The following is a 26,835-nucleotide window of genomic DNA, read 5'->3' as shown; positions in this document are numbered from 1 at the left end:
ATTTGAAACCCAAATATCTCAGCTTGAAAATGCACAAGCATGGATGAATCCAGGGTGTTGGTATTCAGGGTGCACTTCATAAAACTGACCCTAAATAGCTGGTAAAACAGTGACAACATCATCTTTTCTACACCCTGTATATAATTATTGTTGATAGTGTTTTGTCGGTTGGATGTGGTCAGTATAGATTCATGTGTGTTAGTTAAAGAACTTCATCAATGTATGTTGGAACAGTTGCTTTACGTGTTATGCTCGAGAAAATGTATCATGAGCATGCTGATTTTAGTGTTTTGTCGTCAGTTTGTTGGTTTTTTTAAATCTCATTAGAAAGAGACATTATTTTAAATACTAGCTTTTTGACTAAAGCTTTTTTCCAGAGCTTGAATCAGTCTTTTACTGTTGGCAAATCCTATGTAATAAAACATTTTTCCCTGGCTCTAGAGTATCTTTAAGTGTTTGTCCTCGTTCTTTCTAATTATATGTGTTTTCCTTTTTGCTAACCAGGAGCTGCAGGTAAGTTGCAGCCTGGTGCCCTGGCTTGTTCATCTGTTGTTGTCTGTGATGTGTTTGTACTTTCTAGTCAGATTATAAAATCAATACTGATGTAGTTTTAGATTACATATTGAGTTACTTTCCAAGAAGATATTCAAAATATTTCTACTTCCTTTGCCATATATTTTATTTACAAGCATTTACCAAGGTACTTAAAATTTTAATAAAACTAAAGGGCTGATTGAAACTCTGTTCATGATGCATTCAGTACTCATGTTTTCTCTGTCTCATTTGTGTATTACCTTAATTATGTTGAAATTCGTACATACCAGATGTGTGCAAACTTTTCTATTCCAGGGTGAAAGCATGGACAACTTCAACTGGGGCGTTCGCAGGCGCTCTCTTGACAGCATTGACAAAGGAGACACACCGTCCCTTCAGGAGTGCCAGTACTCTGGTAGCACACCCAGCTTGAACTTGACCAACCAGGAGGATACTGATGAGTCTTCAGAAGAAGAAGCAGCACTGACTGCAAGTCAGATACTGTCTCGTTCACAGATGGTAGGTTATTTTTCTGTGGAAGGAATCTGAGAACTTAAGCTTTCCCTAGCACATTTAATGAATAAGTGTGGCTCACACTTTCAGCCTAAGTGACATAGTAAGGAGATAAGTTGATGTGGCTAAGCTCCTTTTTCATAACATCATCAATGAAGGAAAATAGTTACTTTATGACATTGATGATACATAATTTATAATTTTAGATTTATTATTTTAGAACACTATTAATTGTTTAGTGTCTTTACACTTTACATTTTTTAAATATAAACACAAAATTGCATCTATTATATGTAAAGTGTGTATCTTTGTGGATTTCTACATCAAAAAACCACTCCAAATGCTAAATAAGATCAAGAGCATTAAGTGGTCATATGAAGGTGTAAGCACAGAAATTGCTACATTAATTATGGATTTTGAAGCCTGTGTACATATAACTTAGGAAAATCAAGGATGCTGGCCACTCAGAAATCTGTTTGCATTACGTAAATAAAATTAAGAAAAAGTTGACTCAATGGGGAGCAGCTTGATGTATATGTTGCTTTTCAGACTTTAGGCAAAGCTTGTATTAATGTTGCTCCCAACAAAATTATCTGCTTTTCAAGGGTTTCAGTCTAGCAAAAAGAACTTCTAAAACAAGAAAGAAAATAATTTTCCTTAAAGGAAAAGCTTCTTTTCCAAGAGAAATGTTGCAGAAATGCACGTGATGCTTTGTAATAGTTTTAGTGTAAAGCTGTGAAATTTATCATATGTGAATAAATTCAAATAGCTAACAGTACTGAAACAACCTATTTCTAAACTAATGTATTCTTTACCTGAAATTTGTGTTTCCTTTGAAGAATTTTGTTTATTTCTTTTCTATCTTAGTTAATCAGTGATTCTGCCATAGATGAAACAGTGTCAGATCATGCTGGTTTATCACTTCAGTCTCAAGATTCCACTAGCAGTGTGGGAACAGAAGAGGTGCTTCAAATCAGAACTGAGACCCCAAGTTTGGAGGCTTCTTCTCTAGATAACTCTAGCAACCAGCTGCCTGAGGTGGGGAGAAATGTGGGCTGGTGCATGGCTGATTTGAGCTCCTTCTAGTTTTAGTAGCAACTTTGGCTTTCTTTTCAACTGAATTTTCATCTGTTACACTGATTAGTTGATTTGCTTTTAATATTTCTAACCTGTTGGCGTGTTCTTACAAAATGTTCCCTCAGCATGGAGACTTCTTGGATGGACTGAGGGAACTCACCACAGGTTAAAAATATTCTTGAAGGGCTGATCATGATCATTTCATGGTGCAGAATGAAACAGGCTAATATTCAAAATGCTTTTACTTGATATGGTTGAAATCCTTCTTGAGCCACATTTTCTTTCCAATACTGTTTTATTTCCCTCCCCCTGTCCCCCCCTTTTTGTTTTTTGCTTTCTTTGGGTTGTGATTGGTGCTATATGGGAATAAAACCTCAGGCCAGCTGTGTTAGCAGTTGGTTCCATAAAATAATCCTTTAGTAAGGACTACAGATGCTAGTGGTATACTTTTTTGGAAAGGCCCATGTGGACTGAGACAGATTTCAAGCTAATGGCCGCCTGCAAATCTGTGAGTACTTCAGTTTGTTGTGTTCAGTTTAATGTGTTTTCAAATGTTTGAATAATTTAAAATTTAAAGACACCCCTAATTTAAAACAAACTGTCATCTGCTACAATTTTTCTCTAAGTGGCTTGATTTAGGTGGACTTTTTATCTCCTCATTTAAAATTATTTATGCTACTAGCAGTCTTTTATTTGCATAGTGTTAGCCAATCCCATCTTTAACTATGCATGCAGTTTTATTGAGTATTCCAGAAAATTAAGCCATTCCTATGTGTATTTGACTAACCAGTGAGTGCACTGTTGACACTTAAGAATGAGTCTTCAGCCAACCTGGTTCAAACAGTCTACTGACTAGTACAAGTGACAGGGCTAGTTCAAGTTTCTAAAGGCTCTAGTTTACCTGTTTGCTATTAGAAAAATTGCTCTTATTAACAGGCAGACCACAGATGTAGCTAATATTTAATGAAGAAAACTGTAACAAAAGAGATTAATAAAGGGAGAATGGCTGATTTCCAATGATAACATCCTCACCTTTTACAGGTGTAATATTGCGATGCTCATAAATTGTGATGCTCATAAAATGCTTTCTCCCACATTTTTTCCTATTTTCACCTTATGATTATGTGCTTTTTAAAAAAAGTGTTTCATTACACTGCTGTTGATAAATTGTCTCAGCTGTTGCAGAACACCTGTGCTTAGATTGTTCAACAAATTGTTGTCACTTCTTGTGCTCATCTACAACAGGAGCATTTTTGATCCAAAAGAATTTTGTTTGTGGAAGAACACTAATCTGGATGAACTTTCTGCACACAGAATAGATGATTTATGTTAAGATTTCAGGAGCAAGAAGCAATATATTAAGCTGTAATTTTAAAGAATTAAATTCACCTAAAAAACCTTTTGTCTTCTCCCTTGCTGGTGTGTGGTACATCCTCAGCCGTAACTAATTTTTACATTTTCATAGTTCTTTCCGAGACTGCCCTTAGAATTCATTGTTCTTCTGCAGCTCCCTTTATAAAATCACTATATACTGCTATAATACAGGTGAAAATATTCACTCAAAAAAGCACCATTGTAATTTTAAAATATTGAAAACATTTAAACTGGGCTGTAAAATAATTCTATGACTAGGCAGCATTCAGAACAAATTGCTGTATATAATAAAAAAAAACCCAGCAGGTGCATACAAATGCATTCACTAGATATGATGTGTTCCAGTTTATTTTTGTGCTTGTTAGAATATGAGATTTGGACAAATACACAGGTTTCTTCAAGCAGAATTCAAACACTCAAAGTTATTACTCTACAAGACTTAGCTATCTGGTTGGATTTTGTTGCCCAAAAAGTGAGCTGGCCTTATGCTTCTTACCAGAATGAGCTTGAAAATATGCACACTATTGACTCATCTTGAAATATTTATGAAGTCAGTAAAACTGATTGTATTCTGAATACTTATACTGCACAACTTGTAGCATAGGGCAGTTGTTTTTTCCTGTGCTTCTGTACTTTATATATAAAGCTCTCTCAGCAGAAGAATTTCATTGTATGCCAACTGTCAGTTATGAAAATGTTTTTAATATAAATAAGTATATATCAAAGTTATCTAAGACAATATGAGGAAAATTGAAGCCATTATTCATAAACAGGAGTGTGCTGGTTAGATGAATTGAGTTCCTTGTTTGTCTCATAGGAATGCTGTATTTAAATTTATTGTTCACTTAAATGTATTTGGCTAATTCCCAGAAAATGCAAAAAAGATATTTCACATTCCAGTTAAGAATTTACTGTCCATCTGAGAAGAATAATTTTGTTTTACAGGCTAATGCCTATGAAAGTTTCTGACTAAGATGATTCTCTATTTTACTCACTTGCACTGTACATTTGTCAGGGAGTAGTTTAGTAGAAGTAATTTTCCTAAGGTTCTGTGGCATTGGTAACCATATAATTATATAAATCAGCTTTTTAAGATACTTAAGGAATATTCATACTGGTAGTAATGTCCAATGACACACTGAAAAGGAAATCAGGAGTCATGGCACTATGAAGACTTAAACTTGGCAGTAAATTTATTATTAATAAGTGTATTTTCAAAAAGTGCATCTCTTGTGCATATTTACCAGTCGTGATCAGTACAATTCTGTATCCTGTGTTAGCACCTGTAACAGAAATGGACCATTGGTTCAACCCAAAGTACTTTGTTGAGGTTTTGTAAAAGTGTCCTGCATTCCCATGTGCCTCAGTTGCTCAGTAGGACAAAAATTACTCTTCTGTGAAAAAAAATTCCAGATTTTACTTTAACAAAAGAGGCATAAGAAGTAAAGTCACTAGCTGTGTCAAATGGCAGCAGTGTCACACTGAGGAGTACCATAATCAAAGTGAGATTTGGTAAGGATCACTGTGAAAGAAAATTATGTGGTTCTTTTTAAAGCTGAATTGTCTTTTCTAATATGTATACAGTTATTTAATCTGTCAGAGGATCTGTTTCAACTGCTGAGAACCATGAAATGATGTGTTTGCTTAGAGGCTGTCCAAAGGTTCCTTGACCAGTTTTGGATATGCCAGTAGAGGAAGACCAGCATACTAAGAATGAAAATATGTGGTAATTTGTATCTTTAGGAAATAGCAAGTGTTATTTTTATTCCACGGAGAAATCCAATATAAAGGTTTCAAATTAATTCATCATAAATTAATTGAATCTTAATTTGTCTGTTCAATATAGTGATGTTAATGAATATAATAATGCTAATGGAGGAAGGGAGAAAGGGTTGTTTTAATATTACCTGCATGAGTTTAATTATCCTCTCTCTGTAATTGCCTGTTAATGAAAGCCTACATTTAGAGATTCAGGGTAAAAGCCATAAAGAGGCCCACATTAGTAGTAATGGCAAAATACTAAAAACAGTGGAATGTCCCTTTTCCACTGTTTATCTATTACACTGTTGCTAAGTAGTTATGCTTTAGAAATTTTTTTAAAATAGAGAGGAGAAAAGGTGGAAAGGAGAAGAAGTATTCTGATACTTGCTCTAGGTTCCAAAGGCAAGCACGAGGCAGTCATTTTGATCCTTACTTAGAAAAGTAAAACATGAAAGTCTTGGGTTTGTTTGATCTCACCAAGTTTGAGGCTGTTTGCATACTTTTCTATCAGTATTCTCTAACAGATTTAATTAAATGTATTTGAGAAATTGTATTTGCTCTAAATAAATCACATTCTAGGATATTAATGTTTACCAGAAGTTATAAACATTACAAATAGGCTGCCTGTCTTTGCCCAAGTAAAACTGTGTGAACGAGCCAAAGACCTGAACAGTTAAAGTAAATATGTGTAAATAATCTTTTATAACTGTTAGTTTACCATAATAAAAACTGCTAAGAATACATAGGCCCTGAGAGTAATACTAATAAAGGTATGTGTGATTCACAGGAAGGCAGTTCAGCAGTAAGGGATGAACAGGTTAGCACTGCTAGTGAAGACACTGGGTCGTACCTACTACACGAGCAGCAAGACTGTCTGGTCTGTCACGAATCTCTGGAGCTGGAAGAGACCCCAGAGCTGGTAGAGGCAGCAGCTCCTGAAAGCTATTCTGAATCTGTCTGTGAAGAGGATGTCACTCTTGCTTTGAAAGAGCTAGATGAGAGATGTGAAGAAGAAGAAGCTGACTTCTCGGGTTTGTCTAGGTAAGATTAATACTGGTTATAAGTAACAGAAATTACATGTTATCAGTGCATTATCAAACAGGTTTTTCTATGCTATGGAGATTTCCATTAATCCCATAATACAAAAATATAAAACAATGGTTTGCATATCTGAAATAATGGCTGATCAGTTTTGCCTGTTATAGCACCTAAACTCAATATTCTTTTTAGCAATTGTTTCCGGTACAAGGAAAACAGTTGTGCAGGAAAATATGAGAATTCTCAAATAAAAGAAATTAGCACTTTTCTTCACCATCAGTAGGACAGAAAGGCTCTTGAACTGCTCTGACTTACAGAAGTACCCAAAGACATTAAAAAAAGGGAGAAAAAGTTGGGGTTTCTTCTAATCAAAGCTTCTGTAGCAGTCAGATAAGTTTGTCTTTGAATTTGCTCGAGTGTTATTTTCACTATTAAGGTTCATAAGTCTCCTGTATATTTCTAAGACCTTTTAAAGTAAAATAACGTTTTATTCATTTTAATAAGGAGAGCAAAATAACTATTGAGGGGAAAAGTTAAAGTTAGTCCTAGCTGGTTGAATCACATTCGAAGTGAAACTCTTAAGTCCCCTGGAAGTAACAGTCTAAGAAGGAAGGAGAAGGAACAAGCAACCCCCAACAAACAAATAAAACACACAAACCAAAACAAACCAAAAAAATCCAAATTGATCATAGGCTTGTTCATATTTAAAATTCATTCAGAAGTTTAGATTGAATAATAGAGAGACTTGTTATATATAAGAACATAGACTTGACATCTGTTCTTCCAGACAGATCTCTTAAGGAGGCTTTTTCAGAAAAGAGCACAACAGGAGATGCAAAATAAGTTGGTTGTGAAGGTTTTACTGGGAGAGACAGAAACTTCTCTTGTAATCCCATACATGACCTACTGCCTGTGTCTTGTGAGAATTCAAGGCTAGTACCAGTTAAGGGCAGTTTAGTTCCTCATTTGCAACTGAACAATCCCTCAAGGTTTTATTTTATTTACACTAAGCAAGCAAATGAAAAAAACCCATAGCTCTAGTCTAAAGAGTGACAGAAGTGATAGCATTGGTACACTAGTTAGGAAATAGCTGAAAATCTTTTTTGAAGCTTTGCTTACAGATGAAAATCATAAGGGATTTGTCTTAGCTTTTGAGCTTTGTGCTACTAAAATGAAGGTATCTAAAACCAGCGCCCATACTTCTTGTTTAAGACATGTTTAAGTCTTGTTTAAGATGTACTTAGTGCTGTTGTGGATGAGGCAGATGTCATAGAGAAAAACTGTATGTGATTTAAAAGATTATTTTAATAAACTATCTGTATATTTGGAATCCTCCTACACATATTTGTGCTGCCTACATACAGTTATACAAGAAGAAGTGTCAAAATGTATCATCCCTTGTAATACAGAATATTTTAGGTTAATCATTATTTTAATGATTGGAAGTAGTAGCATTGATTAATTTATACTTTGATATTTTTATTGGATGTTTGGTGCCTAATGGAAAGTATGCCAGCAGACTGTTCTGTGAACAAAGGCCTGTTAAACTGATTGCCTATAAAAATGAGTGTTTTGATCTATCTCCATTTGCTTATGTTACTTTAGACAGTTATAAAGCACTATTACATTGCTAATGAGCTCTTGTGCTTCCCTTAAGGAAGGCTAAAATTTGTTGCAGTTCATTGGTGGACCATCTGTTCAGATCAATAAAAATTTGAAGAATAGGACGTTACTTCAGTTATTGGGGGCAAGAAGAAGATGCCTGTTTCTAAATGGTGCCCATATATATAGTGCTGTATATACCTATATATAACCTCCAGATAGCTCTTTGTCTCTAGTTCTGTGTAGAACTGATATGCAGTAGTAACTTTGGAGAATATAAGCAATTTTTAATATATTGCAGCAGCAAAAGTTTTTGATTGTTTACTCTTTTTTTTGGCTCATAGTTACCTGAATTGATCTGTTACTTATTTTACAAAATGCTGTTCTGAATCCAAAATTCTTAATTTTTTCCTTCTTGCCAAACTGAAGGTGTTTTTTTTCCTAAAAAGCTTGAGGAGGTAATTTCTGTTATTTATTGTTTGTAGCCAAGATGAAGAAGAACAGGATGGCTTCCCAGAAGTGCAAACTTCCCCTCCTCCTTCTCCCTTTCTTTCTGCCATATTGGCAGCTTTCCAGCCAGTGGCATACGATGATGAGGAGCAAGCCTGGCGCTGCCACGTCAATCAAATGCTGTCAGATACAGATGGATCTTGTGCTGTCTATACATTTCATGTCTTCTCAAGATTGTTTCAGGTCAGTGAATTCTCCATGTATGATTGCTCATCTGAAATCCTTTCCCCCTACTTCTAAAACTATTCTTCCCCTTGAAACTGCAAAAGACACAAGATTATGGTAGCAAGAAGCTTTAGAAATCAAATTAAAAGCAGACCAGAAAAATTGGTCCAGACCACAAAAACACTGCAGAATTAATGTTACACTGTCATAGCCTGTTTTTCCGTAGGATATCTGCTGTATTCATTGCCAAGGAGTGAACCTGCTCAGAAAATAAACAAAAATTGAGAAAACCTCAAAAAAAAATCAGCTCAGTACTTCTTGCAAGCTCTTAGTCCAGGTTGTGTCCCTTCTTTTATTTTCTGAATATCACCCAGGTTCTGTGATGATTACACAATTAATGGCTTTCTCCTGGATTTTTTTGTGGGAGTCCTTATTATGGGATCGCAGCATGCAAACATTAATGAATTTAACTTGCATCTGTCTTGAGAGAAAAAGGTTTCTTTCTGCAGAGAAATAATTGAAACACCAGGAGATCCACTGGAGCTGGATGCTTCAAATGCCTCTCTTTAACTATATTTATCTCCTAGATCTGCTGTGCAATACAAAATGCCTATGGCATTTTTCTGGCTCTCTCCTCCCTATACGAAGGGGATGAAATTTTACATTTTAAAAGTAATGCTTCTTTCCAAATTCCTATGGGGTAGAATAAGTATAATTAATTCATTTTATGTACAGGCAATGTGCCAAATGAGCTAAGAGAATATTCAGGACAAGGCTTTATGGTTCCAGCCCTTTCTAATATCTCTGATATGAATTTTGCTTGCAGTTTGGCATATCATAATAAATTTCTCAGTGAAAGACCCACAATAGCACATATTTTGTCCCTTGTATGGGCAGTAACTTAGATGTGAAGAATTCACACTCTGCCTTTCCCATGGAATAATTTGTTTTCACATCTATACCCATTTTCCATTTTATGTTAAACTAATATTATGGCCACAGTGCCATGAAATTTCTGTTACAGGTTGTAGATTTTTGTCTTTTGCTTTGTCTAGACATCAGGGATTTGGTTTGTCTGTATTATACCAAAGCTTAGCTGCAATTGGTTTCCACACATTCATTCATTCCCTGGAAGTGGTAAAATAAGACCTCATATTCTCTTGTGCTCATTAATGAGGGAGCTAAAGAAGGATGAAACTTGGCTTAACAACTGGAAAGTTGGACACTCTGCACAATAGCAAACCAGTGTTCAAGCATGGGCAAAAAATGTTCCTGAGGAGTCGTTACTGGGTACAGAGGAGGGTTAACATGATCAAATGATACTTGGGAGGCCTTGTTTGACTGGACCTTTCCATTTTGCCTTTTGGCTCCTTCTTCCGGTGTTTAACTTTGCAGCTGTCTGTATAATCTTTATTTAGTTTTATTCTACATGTAACTTCCAGGATTAATGAAATAGCAGAGTGCAGTGTTACATTAGGCTAAGTTGACAGTCTGCCTAATCAAACATGATAAACTCAGGACTGATTTTTGAAGAAGGTAGAAATCCTGCAGGTGGCAGTTTTGGACACAGATGCTATGCAGGTTGCATACTGACTCATAAAACTCTAATTTTCTGCAACACAAACGCTTGAAAATAAATTGAACTATCTGTACTATGTAAAGGCAAATAGTCATCTACCTATACTGAGGCTAGAGGCCTAGATATGAAAGGAGTACTTGTCTCTATAGGTACTGGTTGGTTTTATTGATTTATTGCATTTTTCAGAGTTGATTTTACATAACTATTCAGAGAAAATTGCATATTAGTTTTTCATTTAATGAAAAAATATAATGTAATGGAAACTTGTCAGGATAGAAATTTGCTTTGAAGTTCTTACCTAAAAAGCCAGAAGAGTAGTAAGACACTATGTAAGAGAAATGTTCTTCTGATTTGACTTCTAGACCATTCAAAGAAAGTTTGTATCTATAACAAATGATTCAGTCAGCTTTCTTGGTGAAAGTCTACAGCGCATTGGAACAAAGTTTAAAAGTTCTCTGGAAGTGATGATGTTATGTTCAGAATGTCCAACAGTCTTTGTGGATGCAGAAACGGTAAGAATCTCAAACCTGCATGTTGGAATATCTGTCTGCTTAAGCATTTCAGGTAACATACAAAATGATGTTTTAATATGTGGAAAAAAGAAACTCTTTGAAATCAGAAGGGAATTAAAATCTTAAATGGCCACTATGTATCATAAACACTGGAAACCACCAGTGAGAAATGCATTTTCTTAAAAAATAGGCTCCAGCTGTAACAGTGAACAGTAAGGAAACTTACTGATAGTAGATATCACTTTAACTCCCTTACTAATCTTTACCTTCCCTGCTTGTTCATATTTATTCCATGTTCTCTGCACAAGTAAGAAAAAGGAGGACTACTTATGTAGCAGCAACCTTGCCTTTTTCTGTTGTATTGTTTTATGTATATATTCAATGATGCATGAGAAGAACATTCTTGCTACAAATATACAATGAGAAAACTTGGAATTATTTGTTGTCATGCAAGTTGAAATCCTGATTATAATAGATACTAATCCAAGAAGTCAGCTCAGTGTTTAGCAGCAGGCAGAAAAACTCCTGTGCTAGATTTATCAAGAAAGGAGACAGCAAAACATGAAATATCACTGAGTTAATGTACATATTCCCAGTATACTTACATCCTGAATTTTGGGGGCAGTTTTGGTCCCTTGTTCTCAGAGCAAAGGTAATAGAACTGGAAAAAATTAAAGAAAGATCAGAAGGATGATGAAATAAGAACATGTAAGATATGAGTATGTAGGCTAGGATTTTTAGCCCTTTAGAAGATAAATCTGTCAATCAATGTCTTATCATGGATAAGTGATAGAAAATATTTTCTTTTTTTCTTAATTGATGTTAAGGGTGATCAAATTAAACTAGCAATGACTTACAAAACATACAGAACCAAGGACCTTCATGTGATACATAATCAAACTGTGAAATGCTGTCACTTTTTATGGCATCTGTTCATGTTTTCAAAAAGCCACTAAAGAAATTCATGGAAGAAGTAGCCCTGGACAGATCCTTTAAATATGCAGAACACATTGACAGAGGCTTAGAAAGCACTCTGGGGCAGGTGGATCACCACATGTTTGCCCTTGTTTAAACAACTGCCATTAGACATTGTCAGCTGCAGGGCTGAGGTAGATGGATCTTTGGCCTTAATGCCCAGTGTGAGAGACTACTCCTGACCTGCTTTTTTTCCCTTGCTACTAAGGGGCAACTCTTTCTTAAGCTCTCAGTTAAGAATATGAGAATGAAAAAAGCATGATACAGATAGTGCATTTCAAGGGAACCACCTGTAATGTTTTTTGTTTTTACTTATTGCACTTTAAAAGCAGTAGAAATTTACAAAAAAAAATCTTTAAGATAAGAAGCCTTAAGAAAAGTTACACTAGTGCCTAACTAAAACACCATGTGTATTTTAAAATAAAAAACCAAATCTATATAAACACAAATATTAAAAGGATATAAATAAATAAAGCACACAAATCCTTACATGTGTACATGGACATACACACGTTAGTGTAGTTACATTGACAAATACTGTAGAAATAAATCTTTCCTCTCCAAATGATGAAAACTAAATGAACCTGTTTGTCAGATTAATTCTCACTGATAAAGTACAGAGCTGTTATTGTGTGCAAGGCTAACCAGTGTGAGGGAGGAAACATCATGTTAGAGATGTTTATTACAGGAAGTGTCAGAAGAAGGACTAATAAAAGAATGTAAGTGAAAATAAAACTACAGGGAGAAATGGTGTGGAAAAAGGCTGCGGTATCAGTCGCCAAGGGAGAAAGAGATTCTGAAACCACATTAAAAAGAGGCAGTCATTAATAGTAGAAAAGTCTTCAAATACCTAGTGGTTCCTGCTTTGACCAAGTCCTGTTCCTGGTAGTGTATTTTGTATACTGAGAAGAGCAAGTAACCCTCAGTGGATACTCCTTAGGTTGCTACAGGAGCAATCCAGCAGCAGTACCTTTCCTTCCTTCTACAGGCTCTTTTATTTACACTAGTTGTATGTGTGTATCAAATATGATTCTTCATTATGAAAGACCTAAAAATTGCTTTGAAATCTCTCTTAACTAGGTACTACTCTTCTTATTATGGAATTAAAACTGTTGTTCACTGATTTAAATGGTAGAGCTACATGTGTTAATTCACTTCCTCAAAGGAGTCACAAATGACATGGCCAGCTAGTTCTAATTTGTTTTCCCAAATGCGAATGTGGGATTCTGTATTATGTAATTTAGATATTAGACTGTATGGATTATAGTCAGATGTTGCATGACTGCAGAGTTTGATTGCTTTTATCTTCCAGCTATTGTCTTGTGGCCTGCTAGAAACATTAAAGTTCAGTGTTCTAGAGCTCCAAGAACACTTGGATACCTATAATGTCAAAAGAGAGGCAGCAGAACAGGTGAGTTTCTTATCCTCTTGAGGTCTCTTTGAGATCTCAAAACAGCAGTATTAGAACCTACTCATCAAAAAAATGGTGCAGGTCCTTATCTCTCATCAAAGGCATCTAAAGGTAAACTGTGGGAAAACACTTCTGAAATAAAATCCTGTTTCCTTTTCTTACTACTATAATCAGAACCAGAGGGGTTTTTTATTATGTGCAATACATTTTTGTTGCACGTATTTCTGAAATTGATTTTTAATTATAACACTGCACAAATCTGCTAACAGTGAGAAAAGCACATTCCTAATTTAAAACTATTCAAGTATTTCTAACATGAATATCAATAAATAATGGGGTTTTTAAAATTTATGTTCTACTTATTTTATTAGACTAGGGATTCACCTCCAAATTAAGACATTTACAGATAACTATCTTTCTGGAATTCCAAGTGCATTAACACCCATAATATTCAAGGATCAGGTCAATATATTAAAAGAAATCAAGAAAGCAATGCATTTATTCTAATATAGATGCTGATTTGTTTAGCTGAATAATTCTTTAGACTTCTTTTTGGTAACTAAATCTCCACTGACAAGTAATGAGGGTTTTACAGCTGTGTCACAGAGAGACAAATTTAGGGCTCATCTTACAGCTGGATCTCATTCAGGATGATGTTTCTGTGTTGCTTAGAATAATGCAGTTTAGTTTCCAAGGTATATGTTAGTGGTTATATCCTTTTTCCAAAGAAATGCAGTTTAGAAGAAATTTAGAAAATTTCTGTAGTAAGGGTCTGTATATTTGGTTTTGTGAACCTGTGTGTGAATTTCAGAAAGTAAGATACTAATTTCAGAAAACTGACACAGGTAAGATTTGTGTTTCAAGAGCCAAAAGAAAACATGGACCTGCAATGAGTTTTGCAAATAGAGGGAAAGGGTGTTTGTTGTAGAGATGATGATTCCTAGGAATGTTGAACATGCTGAATTTTACTGATCTCAGCAGCCTCTGAGACTGTGACAATGGCAGTATCGGCAAGTTTGAGTAATACAAAACAGAACCAGAATTCAAGCAATGATGCTTTGGCAGATATTTTGCAGCACAGGTGGCTCCATGTTTGTTGATCATGCTGAATTTATTAGGAAATTATGGCCTTTGCCTTGCAAAGATTGCTGACAGCTCATCTGTTGAATAGAGCAGACATGCGCTTTTTTGTGGAAAGAATCTCAAAAGAAATATGGTTTCCTTGAAACCAATGCTAAAGTATGCCACACAGCACTGTTAATGAAGATAAACTCTTGGCAGGATCTAGGCCAGCATTTCTGTTAAGGAGTTGCTGCATTTATTTGCCCTGCTGTGTGTTAGTAACAATTATTTTGATCTAATATAATGAGCTACATTTTGCCATGTAAGCTTAATCAGAAACAAGTGCTCAGATAATGACTAGGATAATTTTACTCAATGTAGTATTTCATGTCTGGCAATCTTCATTGCAAAATGCTATCAGCACTCCTATGAAAGCATAATATATTTCATTCCTCCTTTTAGAGAACAGCCCTGAGGCACAGAGGGTGTAACTGATTTGACCCATGGTTAGACAGGAAGATTTGTGACAGGGTAAAAAGGGACCTGTGTGTGTGTGTTTGTAATTAGAATGATGATTATCCAAACATGAAGGAATTTTACATCAACTTTCCATTTTGCCTAGTTTATCACAGTAATTAATAACCAATGGTATTGTTTTGTTGATTTGTCAAAGTATAACAAACTAAAATTACATTCCTTTCAGATGGCAACTAATTCACTAAAGGTATTGTTATCTAATTTTGCACTGCCACATTTCATATTGATATAAATCCATGCTGGATATTAAGAACTTCTTTGTATTTTATTTTACTAGGTAAACAAATACAAATACATCAATTTGATGGCCTCTGTCATTATATCATAGTGAAGGAATTGTTTTTTCTGTCAAAAAAGGAGTTCAGTAACATGTTTCTGTGGTCAGCCTGTCTTGTGCCACAGATCTGTGAGTGACTGGAGCAGGAAGAAGGTTCACAGGGTTAAAGGAATTGTTCTGAAACAACTGAGAGCATTTTTTCAGGGTTTTATTTTTATTTAATCATTTATAAATAAAAAGAAGGAGAAGAAGGAATACTGAGAAGGAGGAAACTTTTAACTTTGACGAGTCATCTCTGACTCTTGATAGCATGTCATTTAGACAATTTACGGCATTATTTAAGTGGTTATTGAGCATGCTAATTTGGAAGTAGTGACTACTCAAATACTTTACTTTTGTAAAACATTTTAGTTGTTGGCCCTTATTTTTCTAAGGTGCATTTCTATTAAATGTAAACTTCTAAGCTACATCTTAGATATATGTTTTATTGTTTTCTTACTCTGTCCTCTTAAACAGAGTATAGGGAAAGATTGAACAGGACTTCCTCAAGTAAAATCTGAATTTATGTTGCTACACACAGCTGTGCTATGTATCCTATTAAATCTGAAAGTATTAAGGCAAAATGCTTAATCAACTTAATGCAGACCCTTGCCTTTTTCATAGAAACACACAGAAAAATTACCAAATTAAGTGGTTGGGCTATTGTATAATAAAGTAAATAAAAATTAACATATATTTTTGCATGTTAATCTGGTGTCCTCTAGAATCAACCACTGGGAGAAGCTGTATGTAAATTTCTTTAATGAAAAATTGTTGTTTAAATTTTATCCTAACAGATGATGTTTATCACTGTCAGTGCTGTGTGGTGTACAGGCATTCACATGAATCAAATTGAAAAAGTAAAAGGCTTAGGCTGCAGTTGCTTGAAACACTTACCTATACACCAAGATAAGACAGAAAGGTACCTATAGCAGAGGCTGTTTAGCATGTCTGTTTAGGGTGTAATCTGGCAGACTAACCCGTGCTATGACCAAGACTAACCCCAGACTTCCCTGTGTTATGCTTTCATCAACACTTTGTAGGAGATACATGGAGAAAACATGAATTGACACAAAGCAAACACATAAAGAAGGTTATTCTTCACACAATTCCTAAAGAAAAAAAAATCTTTCTACCATGCTGAATGTATATTCTGTAAAAATTCTTAACAAATTAATTTTGTCACCTTTTTGGAGCTATTGTTCCATTTTCTTGCAAGGGGACTGCTTATTCTTCATGTGTATATTAGGGACAAAGATACTGAATCAGATAAATGTAATGGAAAATGCAAGCTTATACACACAGCATTCTAGGCACACCCTTTATTCAGACTGGTTCTAAGATGTAAAAAAAGATCTTAGAAGGGGGGTGTGTGAAAAGAAATAGTAGCTTCCCAATTGCTGCTGCTGTTTGTTGCAGTGCAAACGTATTCCGTCATTCCTGATGGAGGCTGGCTGATAAAAAGAAAAATGAGATTTGCTGTGGATGTTGGTATCCATGTCGCTAATTGAAACTGACACTGCAATGTTCAGAGAATTCCATTTCTCCTCTTGATGAGCACACTGGCCTAGTTTAATTCACTAAGTAACCTTTATTAAATTGAGCAGATGGGAAATCACATTTTTCTTTTTCTTGCATCAGACAAAGGTTAGAAAAAGGTCACCAAGATTCCCTCTGAGATTCAAGATACCAAACATAAGCAATATGCTAAATTATTCTTCCTTGGATGTATAGAGGCTATTCATTTCACATTATATTATACACTTTATCTCAACATGATGCATTCCCATTTCAGTAATAAACATGCTTTCAATTGTTTGCACTGTACAGAAAAAATTATCAATGGGGTGATCAGGTTGTATTGTCCAAAAGAACATATTTGATTCTATAAATGCTTTATAGTAACACAGAAATTCTTGGGAATGCCAGTACACATGGAGGTTATTTTTTGAGAAATTTGCATGGTTGGTTAAAGGTAGAAAAAGAGACTGCCCACTGAAATTACTAAACTTATTGCCTGATATAGGAAGTGAAGTTAAATGCAGCCCTGAGTGGAACCTGCAGGTTTGCATTGTGTAATGCAAGAATACTTCATCTCCTTGGCTTGTATGAACTGGAGGTGATGCTAAACTCCCACTGGAGAATTTGGGTTTTTTCATTCCATCCTGTAAACCTGCACTTACATAGGAGAGCTCTGTTTCCTTCTGTTTCTCAAGTAGTCCCAAGAAATGTAACAAGCTTATTCCCTAATTAAGGAGAATGAGAATTAATATGAATTAGTGCTTTATTTTAAAGGCTGATAAATCACATTAGTGTTAAACTTGTGCAGAAAGTAAAGAGAGATATTTCTGCTTCCACCCTCATGCATTTTCCTGTAACAGTATCAATTCAATCATGGCTTAGTATTTATGCTGAAATGTACTATCTCCATCTTGGGTAATGAAGGCTACAGGAAATAAAAGTTACAAAGTGATCTATCAGAATGGATACCATCACTGCAAACAACATTGGTAAACGACTGATTTCATACCACAATTTCTTACGTTATCCGGGAACGTACAAGACAAAGTGTCTTAAGCAGTTTTAGCAGTTTCTTCAGTTTTCTGTTTCAGAAGATGTTCAATCTTGTTTATATTTATTTTGCAGTGGCTAGAAGACTGCAAAAGGACATTTGGTACTGATGATGGTATTCATGGGACTAGCACAGATGCCCAGGTAGGTGTATGTCATTTGTGAGTTTCAGGATATGAGATTAAAAATCATCTTTATTGCACAAAAATTCCAATATTTGTAGAGATATTAAAAATGTATGAAAAGCTTTTCATTTCAGTTATCATCCTATCTTTCGGAACTCGAGAGTCTCATGAAGTGGCAATAAAAATGGGTCTTCTTAATAAAAGCTAGCAATCCGTCTAGGGTTCTAGATTTAATAACACTGAGTAGATAAGCAGACTAGATACCATCTGTGTACCAGCAAGTCTGCTTTTCTGCTGCTGTTTCTAGAAGGAAAAAAGATTAAAATTCTAGTTATATGCTCGGATACATTGTCTACTCAAAAACTTAGAACTACGTAATACCTTTCTGGAGCCAGTATTTGGGTCAGAAGTAACAGGGAGTAAAGTAGCAGTATAGCAAAAAGCTCATTAAACTATCAAAATATCATCTAACAATAGGTTAAGTAACCATTAATATTAGTTGAATATTTTGTATGTATTTGCATGGCACTCATCCATGTTTAGTATTACTAATTGCTGTAATAAGTGATAGCTTTTCACAAAATGGACTGGGACTGGGTTTTTTTTAAAATAGAATAGCTGCATAATATTGATACAGTGAAAAAAGCAAATCCAAAACTCAACATTAGTAGGTACGAGGAGTCTGCCATCTGAAGTATTGGGGTAAGGACAGTGAAAGATGTAAGAAAGAACTGCAGGTAGCAGACGAACTTAGCTTTTCACAATCACAGTTTGACAAAAATCTCAAATCCAAGCTGAAAAAAGGAGGTATTTTATTTCTTTTATTCAGTTGAACCATTCATTGATACACTTGGTCATGTTTCTGCTGCTGAAGATGTAGTGTTCACCAAGAGAAATGTTTACTGTATCTTTGGACTATTCTTTTATATAGTTTTCTTTAGCTGTTCTTCATATATATATACACATATATATTTGGGGCTTTTTAATGCAATCACAAAATGTACCTGAATTTTTAGAGTAGTAAAATGTGTAATATATGTCAATTTTTATACTGCATTGAAGTTGCACATTTAAAAAAATCAAGTGAATAAGCTTAGATAATACAAAACCTGCAAAATAATTTGCTGCTATTTGCAAGGACTTTTATCTTGCCTATGAACACATGCTTTAGTGTATTTTACACTAAGTCTATGTCTTTGTATACTGACTGGTGTATCTTTAGAAATAGATAACATTTACTATTACAATACAGTAAATGCTGTATATATATTAATTAAAAAGCAGCATTTATGTATTTCAGTCCATACATGTAATTTTGTGGACAGACACCAGGAAATTTTTCTAACATTTTGTTGTTAGAACAGAAGCGTTCTTACCATGAAAGTAAATGTTACTGTTCCTACTGTGTAGCTGGGAAAACTAAAAAATGGAAGACAAACAACATGCAGGCTTTCAGTTAGCTTGTACAGAGAAAATCCATGATTTTTGGCAAGGCAGTTTGGCCTATTCGTCCCTGTTCCTGCAGGGTTTGAAGATGACCTCTGAAAAGGCGTCTGAGACCAATCACACTGATTGTTATTTGTGGGGACTTGTTTTGATTTTCATTTTTAATACACCCTGCAAGGGTGGCATGCTGGTAATTCTTCAAAAGTCCTTGTAAATGGACTGTGGGGCTGCTAAGTCTGAGCAGTCAACCAATTAATGCTAAAAATGTGTAAGTGTTGTCTTGCTCAGAAATACAGATATTTTTCATACACTAACACAAATAAGATTTTCTTACTAATTTTGGCACTGTGGTCCATACAGCTAAGGAATAGCGAGATTAATTCTGTTCCAGCTTGTGCACTGCCAGCAGACTTGCAAGTAAATCTAATTATTCCGTTCTTGCTATTAGTACATCTAAGCCTTAAAGAATGCATCTGGACTCTGGCTTGACTGTTTCTACAGGACAGGCAGGTAGAAAAATCAAATTATTTCTCAAGTAAGCATGTATGTGAAAGACACTGAAGCATACAAAGCCATTTTTAAAGGAAAACCTCTCCCGAATTTTTAAAAGGTGTGTTTTGGGGGAAAGGGATTAATTATGGCTTACAGTAATAAGGAGACTTGCCTTTAGGAACACTGGAACTTAATGATTAAAATTATTAAATAGTCAACCCTGCCATTTCTCAAAATCTGATTCTCTGCGCTTCATTAAAGTGATTCATCAAAGTCATATTAACTAATGCAGTTCAAGATTTTACATCGTCAGTGTTCAGCGCATCAAAAATACAGTAATTGTGCTGAGTATATAATAGCACAGAGTGCAGAACAAAAACATGGCGTGTAACAAAACCATGCAATGTTTGTAACCTGGGAAGCACATGGTATATTACTTACCATAACACCATGTACAACTATGTGCTTAGTAAAGCTCAGCTGCTTCTGTCTCTTGGGAGCCAGACATCCACTGACATTCCTTTTATTTTGCTCTCAGGCATGTGGTGTGATTCCAATTGGGTTGTCCTGTGCAGGGCCAGGAGCTGGACTTCAGTGATCCTTGTGGGTCCCTTCCAGCTCAGGATATTCTGTGATTCTGTGATTTGGTTTGCTATGACCACTGTACATGCCTAAGTGCCATCAGTATGCTCAGTGCTGTACAAAGCACAGGCATGGTGAAGTTCACATCCCTAGTCTGACACATACATTTTCTGACTGCTTCTCTCCCTATTCCTCTTCCCCAAACATTTTTTCTGAAATGGGTTGTAGAAACCAAGTGCAATTACAGTACAGAAATCTCTCAAAGGGGTTGAGAATTGAATTTAGCAAACCCAAGAACTTCTAAACTGATTCAGAATCCAAATTAACCTTGCATCTCCAATTTTAAAATGCATTATTTTTGCTTAAACTATTGTGATACAGAACAAGTAAGAAGCTTTGTACAGATATTCAGATCTAAGGGTCCTTGATTTTGATTACCTTAAATTTGTGCACCTTTTTGACTATACAATGTATAAAGACCAGACAGGGTTTAAGAGTGTTATTCATGCTAAGCCAGTACTTTTTATCTTTAGCTATAGCAGCAAGTAATTTTACATCAAATTCAGCCTGTTAATTTTTTTACATTCAGGATATGTTTGGAGCATGTTACTTGTATTTCTTCCTCCATTTTACCTGGGACATCTTTTACCCTAATTAAAATTATTTCCTACACTAATTCTTGCTCTTTTTTCTTTCTTTGTATTTTTGTGACCTGCTCATCTTCTTGCTTAGCAAATGGAAATTCTAGCAGTAAGTGACAGTTCTTGATTTATCAAATACTTAACCATGCCAGTCACCAAACTGGTCTCCATCTGTCTTGTCCATTTGTGAAATAATGATGTCTTGTCCTAGACTATTACAGAAATGCTGTGTGCTTCAGTTTTGCATCATCTAACCCATTAGACTGTTGGTCCTTTGTAGATAATAGGATCCTATAGTTAGTAGAATGTTATAAAGATTATTCCATTAGCATTAGCTTTTATGTCTGTATGTGAAGCAGTATTAATACTGTCTGCATTTCTGACTAGTGTTTTAGAGGCATAAAAATCGAAGCAAGACAGTGTGTAAATTAATACTGCTATTTCATTTCCTTAAGAATATATAATGTGTTATTTTCTAAAGCAAAATAAGAGCTACCTTTTATAAAGAAAACATTATTCTTGCCTCCAGGAATGGAATTATTCTCTTCCTACTCTGTCAGGCAGTGTAAGCTAAGAGCCAGGTTACATACTGTGCTTACAATATAAATATTAATGGTTATGAAAGATCCTATACTTATGGACCACAACTGCTTCTTTTGGATATTAGATCTTGAATTTAAAACAGTAAAATTTCAACAATAAAAGTAAGTGATCTATGAAACTCTTAGTTTTAAGACATGAAATCTTGAAATGTTCCAGACATTTCAAAATGCCTTTTGAATCACTTCACATCCCACTCCACCCCCTTTCTTGGAAATGTAACTTAGTAAAAAGTGAACTTCAAATCTCTGTAAGAAGCTACTTGTAAATCTAGAACTGAATGAAGCTTTCACCTGCTTTTCATTAGCTTACTGTATGTTAGCCTCTAAATATTTTTGGCATTTTCTTTAGTAGCCAAAATTAACTACTTCTGATTTTGCATACTCTACTGAAGAAGTTGTGATTTATTGTCTCTTGCACTGGATAGTAGGAGGTTTGCACTTTCTGAATATAACAGTGTTGTTTCCATTTGCAGGAGCTGGAGTTGTGTCGGAGGCTATACAAGTTGCATTTTCAGTTGCTGCTTCTGTTCCAAGCCTATTGCAAACTCATCAGTCAAGTAAAAACAATCAAAAAAGAAGCAGAGGTAATGAAAACCATGCCATTCAGCTAGTAATTGTTGGCATTTTAAAAGAAGACAATTTAAAACACATTTTGATAACATTTTCATCAGTGGGACATCCTTTTAGAAACTGGAAGAGGATTCCAGCTGTTTTATAGCCAATTAATAAAATGTTTAAGTAGAGCTTACAAGAATTTTCTGAGATGTTCAATTATCTGTGTTGATTTTTGTACAGCTTGAAAGCTTTAAAAAAAGACAGGAATGCAGGGAGTCCAATGATGAGGATTTTAAGTATTTCAGTAGCACTCCTGGTGTATTCTAATCAAGCTACAATCAAGGCACATCAAGTCCACTCAGAAGAGCTGAGCCTTTCCATAGCCCTGATGTTTCCTATAGCAAACACCACCACCACTTTCTACCAACTGGTTCATTTAACTGTGTCACTTCAGCCACCATTCAATTACTCTGCAACCTTAGTCTCCATCCTAAGCACAGTTAGCAGTGCATAAACACCTCTTATGCCTGATTTTTAGTTGTAGTAACTTCAGAAGTAAAAAGTGTTTTCAGCTGTGCAGTTGTGGTACATATGTGATGTTAATTGAGTTGTGTGCATTATGCTATTAATAATGCTTTCTGTAAGTTCTCCCCTGGGTCTGGAATGTAATAAACAGGGATAGCAGAAAAAAAAAAAAAAGAAAGCTTGGTCTTGCCTGGTATGCTAGGGAGGAACATGAAAATTCTGACTGAAAGTCTTTGGTTTGAGTAGCTTTAGAAGAAAACTGCATGTTCCTCACTTGAATTTCCAGATTTTTGTAGAGGCTGCAAATAAGTTTGTGTTTGAAGAACACTGTGGAAGGTTGGTATCACATCAGTCCCACTTCTTGCCTAAGTTGGTCAGATGCAGAACAATGTTCTGAGAGGTGGCCTCATGTTTTACTCAGGCATTTCAGCTAAAGCCAAAGATACTATTATATACACTGGCTGCATTACTGTTATTGTGCTGGGTTACCAGTCTTCCAGATTTTTTCCTTCGTATTTAAGATGTCCTTGTAATGGCACCATTGCTGTCATACCTTTCTGAAATGTTTTATTCTTCTCAGTTTCTTATTAAGTAACATAAGGAGAAAAGAAATTTATTTTTTAAAAATAAATTTTGAAAGAACTAAGAGGGAAACTTCATCAGGGAAAGCCCAAATAATTGACATGCAGGCTTGGACCACTAACAGTATACTTAAGCATCTGCAGAAAATATTTGGGTGTGCTTTTTCTATTTCTCTTTATTGTACAAAGGACGAAAAATAAAAACCTGATCTTCTGAAAGTTATTTTGGCTTTAAATACATTTAAACTAAAAGAGATAAATTATACTTGTTTTAGGTAATAAACATGTCTGAAGAACTTGCTCTTTTGGAGAGCTGCCTGAAAGAGGCCGAGGCAGTGTCTGACAGTGGTATCGAAGAAATTGAAATTGCAGAGGCTGCCCAAGCTAGCACAGAAACAGCTATTCACTCCCTCATTGAATCCCTGAGAAACAAGGAGTTTGTGTCAGCTGTGGCACAGGTCAAGGCTTTCAGGTAAGTTTTTAAGGATTGCTTTCAGATCTTGAGTTTCTTAATAAATCTTTTTAGATTATAAACAGGGATAAGCACTATTCCTTTTTTTATTTCAGTTCTTGTCAGATGTCCTTCTTGAAAAGGACAAGCACTGTTGCTTCATTTCAACTTTTAGGGGTTTTTTTTCAGTAATTTAAGAAAAGTAAAAAGCAATTTTAGTAGTACTTATTTAGAATTTATCTCTGAGAAATAATACTGTTAATAATAATAATACTCAGTGGAAGAAACTTTCCTCTAGCATTTTTCTGTCTTTTGTTCAAATATCTGCTTAAAAGTATTTAAACTTTTGATTTTTAAATCCAAATTGCATGTTATTTTCCCTTGCATTTTCCTGTCATCTGTTCAACTATCTTTTAAAAGAACATTTAAACTTTTTTTTTTTAATGTTTAAATCCAAACTGTGTGTTTACAGATCTATTTGGCCCCACGACATCTTTGGCAGTTCTGAAGATGATCCAGTTCAAACATTGCTGCACATCTATTTCCGTCATCAGACACTTGGCCAAACTGGCAGCTTTGCAGTAGTAGGCTCCAATCAAGATATGTCTGAGGCCAGCTCAAAGCTGATGGAACTTAATCTAGAAATCCGAGAGTCTCTCCGCATGGTGCAATCCTGTCAGCTTCTAGGGAAGATCAAAACAGGAATAAATCTTGTGACCACTGGATTCTGAACAGCTGTCATTTAGAAAAGAACTGATGATAAAGATACTTCAGACTATTACTGAGCACCTTTCACAAAAAAAACAAAAACAAACCCCCAGCAATCCTGACAACTTTTATCACAGCAAGAAACTGTTTCATCACAAGAAAAACCCTGAAAACTGAACATCCTACTTGACTGCTCTTTCTACACAGCAGCCTGTGTGGCAGTAGTATTTTTTTATTAAATTTATGTATAAAAACTACATGAAAGGAAAAGGGCTTAAACATAATGCATACATATGCATTATTTTCTGTTGTAACAGAACCATAAAGGATGTTTGTAAAAACAGCCTCTAGAGGTTGGCTCAATATCGCAGGTGGGATGAGGCTAAAATCAAGGCTGGTTTATTTTGGCTGAAGACCTGCAAGGCTTCCTGGCTTTCCAGCAGTAAAACATCAGCTTAACATCCAATGAGACACATTGCAATGTCATGAAGAATGTGCAGTCAAACATGAGTAGAATGATATATGACTGCAAAAACCATTGACTTCTCAGTGTTTTATTTGCTTTTGTTGTCTGTTATAAGGAAATAATGTGTGTGAGTTAGAATGTATGGCTATGTGACAGTGGTTTTTTTGAAGGTATGGATGATTGTTAAATAAGGTCTCAGAGCATGCTTAAAAGAGCTGCAAGATTATTTTTGAAGAAATTTTATTTTATTAGATCTAATCCTCATAGTGTGTAAATGTTAGGACATTTAATAATATTTTAAACTGGGATTTCCCAGTGTTTCTAAAAGAAATAATATATCTGTTAACTTTATTGGAATGCTGCTCAGTTCTCTGACCAGTGCTTATGTTAAAATACTGATAACAACTAACCAAAAAGTAGCTGCCTGCAGAGACTTTAAAATGTATATTAAAGATATATGCTGCCCATCAGCAATTCTCATTAGAAGTTAACTTATTTTATTCTGTATATATTCTAGAAACTGTATAGTGCAAAACCAGTATTTTTCATGTAAATTTGTGCAATGCACTGTTAAAACAGTAGGTGTATAAAGCTATGAGGAGAAGGGGGCATTCCCTCTTGGTAGTCACACGCAGTACTTGCAGTCTGAGTAGCCTGCAGGGTTTGAAGAGTTTGAAGGCATGTATATGCATCTTCATGACTCAAGAGAAGCCTAAGGAATTGGGACTACAGAAAAAAACAAAAAAAAACAAAACAACAACAAAACAAAAAAAAAAAAACCCTGACTACCAAAACATGCAAACAGGCAATATACTCATAGTTCAGTGTCAAAGTCTGTAGCATAAAACAAACTGGATTCTGTTGAAACCAATAGCATTTTGTAGAAAAAAAAAAAAAAAAAAAAGAAAAAAACAGAAAAAAAAGAATGTAGTCCCACAATTCCTGTGATTTGAAAGGAACACCCAGTATTTTTATATACATCTCTTACCCACTGTGATCTTTTTTAATGGGCTCTAATTCCAGAGTTTAGAATGTAGAATTGAAATTCTTAGCTCTGCCTTTTTGGGGGAATTAGGCCCCACTAGAAATGTAATTATGCTGAAATGCATTAATTGAAGGCACTGTGCACGCTGTTGGACTGCTGACAGTAGTTATGTTATCCTAACAAGTTCTGTAACTGGTCAAGGCACATTCATATTCACTGTATTTTTTTTCCCCTGTCCCTGATAAAATTTAATTATTTTGATGGTTTTGTGGTACTGTAGATGGTGTTCTTAATTATTTAACAAGTATTTACAGGGGAGAGGTAGTTTTATTTAGGGGTGCATTACACTTTTATTTACATCATCTTTTACCAGCTTTTTTTTGTAAAAATAAAAGACATTGTATCTCTCATTTTGTGTATTTTTACAAGCTAGAGTTTAAATACTTTAGCTAAACAGATTAAACACTGACAACAGAGGCCTGGGTGCCCTGAAGTAATTTTTTTTCCTTTTATGTCCTGTCATTGCAGCAGCATTTTTCTAGGTATCGTCTGAAACTGTTATTGGATTTCTCATGAAACTCAAACCTGAATTCATATATGTAATACCTTATGTTACACATCTTCCTCCATTTATAATGGCTAGTGGAACCTGCCCTATTGAGCAGAATAATGTTAGATGACTGTCTCTTAATATTGCTTTAATTTCATTAAGCTTTTCAAAAATTACTCATCTACTGCATGAGCTGTCAGCCTGCATTACATGGTGCCAGGCCTGTGCTGAATCCAAAGCTGTGGTAAAGCTGTGTAGAAACAAGCAAAACATGAGACAGTTCCTGTAAGGTTCAGCAAATACAGCACTGACTGAGCTATGAAAAAGTGGGATAGAGCAAGTTCAGGATAGCTTTGAGTAACTGGCACCTTTCCACTTTGCCTAATTACAATAGGTCAGGAATAGCTTTCCTTCCTGCACTGGTTCCTGCCCAGCTAGGAACCAGTGCTCACAATCAGTGGGTGCTGTCATGGATGTGACATGGCAGTAAAGCTGAAAAGCAGGTAAGAAGTACAGAATTGTACTTGAGCATTAAGCAGTGAAAGCACTGAACATATTTATGTAAGAGGGATGACATGTAGAGCCACTC

General features: G+C 35.2%; 1 protein-coding gene across 6 annotated transcripts in view; it reads left to right on the top strand.

Moving 5' to 3' along the window:
* The window catches only part of FRYL (FRY like transcription coactivator), a 162,994-nt gene extending 136,930 nt beyond the window's left edge, over positions 1–26,064 (top strand). For 5 of the 6 annotated variants that reach the window (XM_084204382.1, XM_084204381.1, XM_084204380.1 and 2 more), the window contains 11 exons: positions 850–1,053; positions 1,915–2,085; positions 6,047–6,300; positions 8,385–8,592; positions 10,516–10,665; positions 12,953–13,051; positions 17,613–17,681; positions 20,915–20,932; positions 21,899–22,009; positions 23,362–23,558; positions 24,010–26,064. In XM_084204382.1, coding sequence (XP_084060508.1) covers positions 850–1,053; positions 1,915–2,085; positions 6,047–6,300; positions 8,385–8,592; positions 10,516–10,665; positions 12,953–13,051; positions 17,613–17,681; positions 20,915–20,932; positions 21,899–22,009; positions 23,362–23,558; positions 24,010–24,268 — 1,740 coding nt within the window. In that variant the 3' untranslated portion in view covers positions 24,269–26,064. The remainder of the gene's footprint in view (positions 1–849; positions 1,054–1,914; positions 2,086–6,046; positions 6,301–8,384; positions 8,593–10,515; positions 10,666–12,952; positions 13,052–17,612; positions 17,682–20,914; positions 20,933–21,898; positions 22,010–23,361; positions 23,559–24,009) is intronic. The other variant, XM_084204379.1, reaches the window with a different exon arrangement.
* Positions 26,065–26,835: the final 771 nt, after the last annotated feature.

Source organism: Fringilla coelebs, assembly GCF_963513975.1.
Source record: "Fringilla coelebs genome assembly, chromosome: 4".
In the NCBI taxonomy this organism is placed as follows: domain Eukaryota; kingdom Metazoa; phylum Chordata; class Aves; order Passeriformes; family Fringillidae; genus Fringilla; species Fringilla coelebs.
This window is presented reverse-complemented; position numbering and strand designations above follow the sequence as displayed.